Source organism: Buceros rhinoceros, unplaced genomic scaffold (assembly GCF_000710305.1).
Source record: "Buceros rhinoceros silvestris isolate BGI_N320 unplaced genomic scaffold, ASM71030v1 scaffold33673, whole genome shotgun sequence".
Taxonomy (NCBI): Eukaryota; Metazoa; Chordata; class Aves; order Bucerotiformes; family Bucerotidae; genus Buceros; species Buceros rhinoceros.
The window spans coordinates 1-3073 of NW_010403619.1; the positions used below are offsets into that span (position 1 = coordinate 1).

Consider the following 3073-nt stretch of genomic DNA (forward strand, 5'->3'; position numbering starts at 1 on the left):
GATATTTTTCTACTTTCCCAACTCAACGCTGTGCCACGCTGAGGACTGCCTGCACTTGGCGGAAGAACACCCGTTACCCTGTGCCGCTCGGAATCGATACCTCCCTTTGCCGTTGCTGTTACCGCTTGGTTTTATAATCACTGTAGGAATGGTGACACCGTGATGCACTCAGAGTGTCTCTTCCTGTCAGGGCTATAAATGTCCAGTTCTCCTGAATTACAAAGGGCTGAAGGTCTCCAGCTCTCAGCGTGGCAAGAGGGTTGATCCTAAAGCTTTTTCGGGGTGCAGCAGCATGATGTCAAATTTTGGCGTGTGGAGGAGTCACCACTTGACTGCAGGATGCTTGTTTCGGGGAGGGTGAGGCACAGAGGCACATCCATCCCAGCACCCCCGTGGAGCAGGATAGTGTTGTGGTGTGTTGGGCTCATCTCTGCCACAAGCTGGAGTTCATGGGTCAGACAGATATTGAGGCGAAGCCGAGGGAAGGTGACTCAAAGCAAGATCGTTTCTTGTGTCCAGGAAGCCTCTGCCAGGCGTTTCAGCCTCGCTCGGGACATGGCAGCCTGTTCCTCACCTCTCTCCCTGCATTGCTCTCTCCAACCCTTTTTGTTGCTGGCTGCTCAGTGGAGCCACCCTTATCTCTCCTAAATGGCCATCCTATTCCTGTCTGGGGAGTCACCCCACCTCGGTAACATTAGAAAGAGCCATTATTGCTGTGTTTTTCGGCTCAAGATAAGACTTTAACCCCTTCCTCTCCGGAGCAGACCCATCCAGCACTGCAGGTTCCCTCAGACGGGTGCTGTGAAAGAGCTGCTGACCCTGCGGGGCCGAGCTCCTCTGGCTGAGGAACCTCTTGCTTTGAGCACCGCAGGTTGTTGGCACAAGGTGTGGGAGGAAAGCTGCCTGTGCCAAAGGGGAGGCAGCTGCAGCGGTGTGGCGGGTGCCAGCAGTAGTTTGTTATGTTGGACAGCCCTGCCTAGGTTGTGAAATCTCGGGTCTAACAACAGCCAGCTGAAATCCAGGGACACCAGTGGCTCAGCTCCTGCTGTGCTCGGCCTGATGGTGGGGTTTGACCGCAGGCTGAGTGGGATGTGAGAAGGAGCACACGGGGCGCTCTGTCCACAAGCTATCCACGTGTAATAATTGTTCTCGTGAGCTCAATATTTCTGCGATAAACCCATTTGCAAACTCCCCCAAGATCCTGCCCTCACCTGGCTTCAAGGGCTGAGCAAAAATGCCCCGCAATGGCCCCCGCTGGCACAGCCTTCTCACCCTCCTCTCCCCAGCAGGCTGGGCGCGGCTGTCCCGGAAGCAGAATGAGAGGATGGCTGGCCTGCCGTACATCCCGGGCCCCGAGAACCTCCGCCCCTTCACCCCTGCCTCGCTGGCTGCCATCGAGCAGCGCATTGCCGAGGCAGAGGCACTCAAGATAAAGCGGAAGCATGTAGAGCTGCCCGAAGAAGAGGAGATCAAGCCCAGGAGTGACCTGGAAGCTGGCAAGAACCTGCCCCTCATCTATGGGGACCCACCGCCAGAGCTCATCGGGACCCCCCTGGAAGACCTGGACCCTTTCTACAGGGATAAGAAGGTGAGGGGTAGAGTTGAGCCCATGAGTTGACTTGGCATTAGATGTAAGTCCCAAGCAAAAGGCCAAAGCACAGACCTCCTCTTCTTTCCACCGTGCTGCATGGGTCTCATCAGAGCCCATCCTGGTGATCCACAGCCCCAGACTCCTCCAAAGCAGAGTATCCCTTCCCCAGCAAAGTCCCGAGCCTTTGGAGATCCAAAGCACACACAGAGGTCTCTGATAGCAGCACCTGATCCGTGGGTGTTTTGAGGGTGTGCAGAAGGACTAACCCATCTCCCTCCTCTCTCTCTCTCCACAGACATTCATAGTCCTCGACAAAGGGAAGTCCATCTTCCGCTTCTCAGCGACCCCTGCCCTCTACCTGCTGGGGCCCTTCAACCCCCTCCGCAGAGGAGCCATCAAAGTGCTCATCCATTCATATCCTTGCCCTCTGATGATGCTCCATTGCCAGGACAAAACCTGATGCTCAGAGTGCGAACAGCCCTGGGAGAGGGCTGAGAGAGGTGTTTCATGATGGTGTGGTGAGCAAATCTCCTGGGCTGGCCCCCACCATGGCCAGAACCCACTGCCCAGCCATCCCAGTGCTTTGGTCCCTTCCCAAGGAATGGGGGCCTGAAGGCTTTAGGCACCTTGGTGGCACCAAGAGCTCAGTCTTGGTTGGAGAATGGAAGAGACCTAAGTGGTGGAGCTTCCTCAGAAGAGGTTCAAGGTCTCTGAGGTCTGGAGAGACTTGGAAAGGACAGGAAATGTTCACAGTTCAGGGGGTCCTGTCCCATCTGGGAAGTGAGTGAACTGGGGAGCTCAAAGGATGCTTTGGGAGAGGGAGGGCAGAGGAATCAGGACATTGGGGTACAGGGAAGGTGGCAACTTGGGCAGTACTAGGGCTTTTGATGTGAGACATGCAGAGATGGAAGGACCCCAAGTCCCAGGGGCACTGGGATGGGTGAGAAGTGATCCCAGCAGAGCTCTGGTGGCAACAGGGGTTGGTGGCCAGGAGGTAGGAGGAAAAAGATGGAGCGTTTGTGGCCAAGGGATCGGACAAAGGGGGCAAGCTGTATCCTGGGGTGATGGAGAGGAAGGAGCACAGGGGACAAGAGAGGCAGAGCCAGCACCACGGAGATGGGGAGGGGAGCAGAAAGGGAGGGCAGGGGGCAGGACCATGATGGGAGCAGGGGGACTAAGGGGAAAGTGCGAGCACAGGACTGAGCTTGGGAGAGCTGCAGGAGGAGCAGGTCAGGGCACAGGTCCAGGGTGGGAACCAGGACGAGAGGAGTGGGAGTGCTTGGCTTCATAAATGTGTGAAGACGGGAATCTGGGCAGCAGCCACAGTGTTTCTCCTTGACCAAGTTTTAAATTATTCGGCATGTTCATCATGATCACAATTTTAACAAACTGTGTGTTTATGACGCTGAGCAACCCCCCGACGTGGTCCAAGAACGTGGAGTAAGTCCCTGCCTCCCGCAACCTCCCCCAGCCACAGGGACC

At 56.2% G+C, this 3073-nt stretch overlaps 1 protein-coding gene across 1 annotated transcript in view; it reads left to right on the forward strand.

Annotated features, from left to right (window-relative positions):
• The first annotated feature begins 1324 nt into the window (after positions 1-1324).
• Positions 1325-3073, forward strand: part of SCN4A (sodium channel, voltage-gated, type IV, alpha subunit) — a 30849-nt gene continuing 29100 nt past the window's right edge. Inside the window, exons 1-3 of the mRNA XM_010133080.1 lie at positions 1325-1588; positions 1887-2005; positions 2942-3031. Coding sequence (XP_010131382.1) covers positions 1325-1588; positions 1887-2005; positions 2942-3031 — 473 coding nt within the window. The remainder of the gene's footprint in view (positions 1589-1886; positions 2006-2941; positions 3032-3073) is intronic.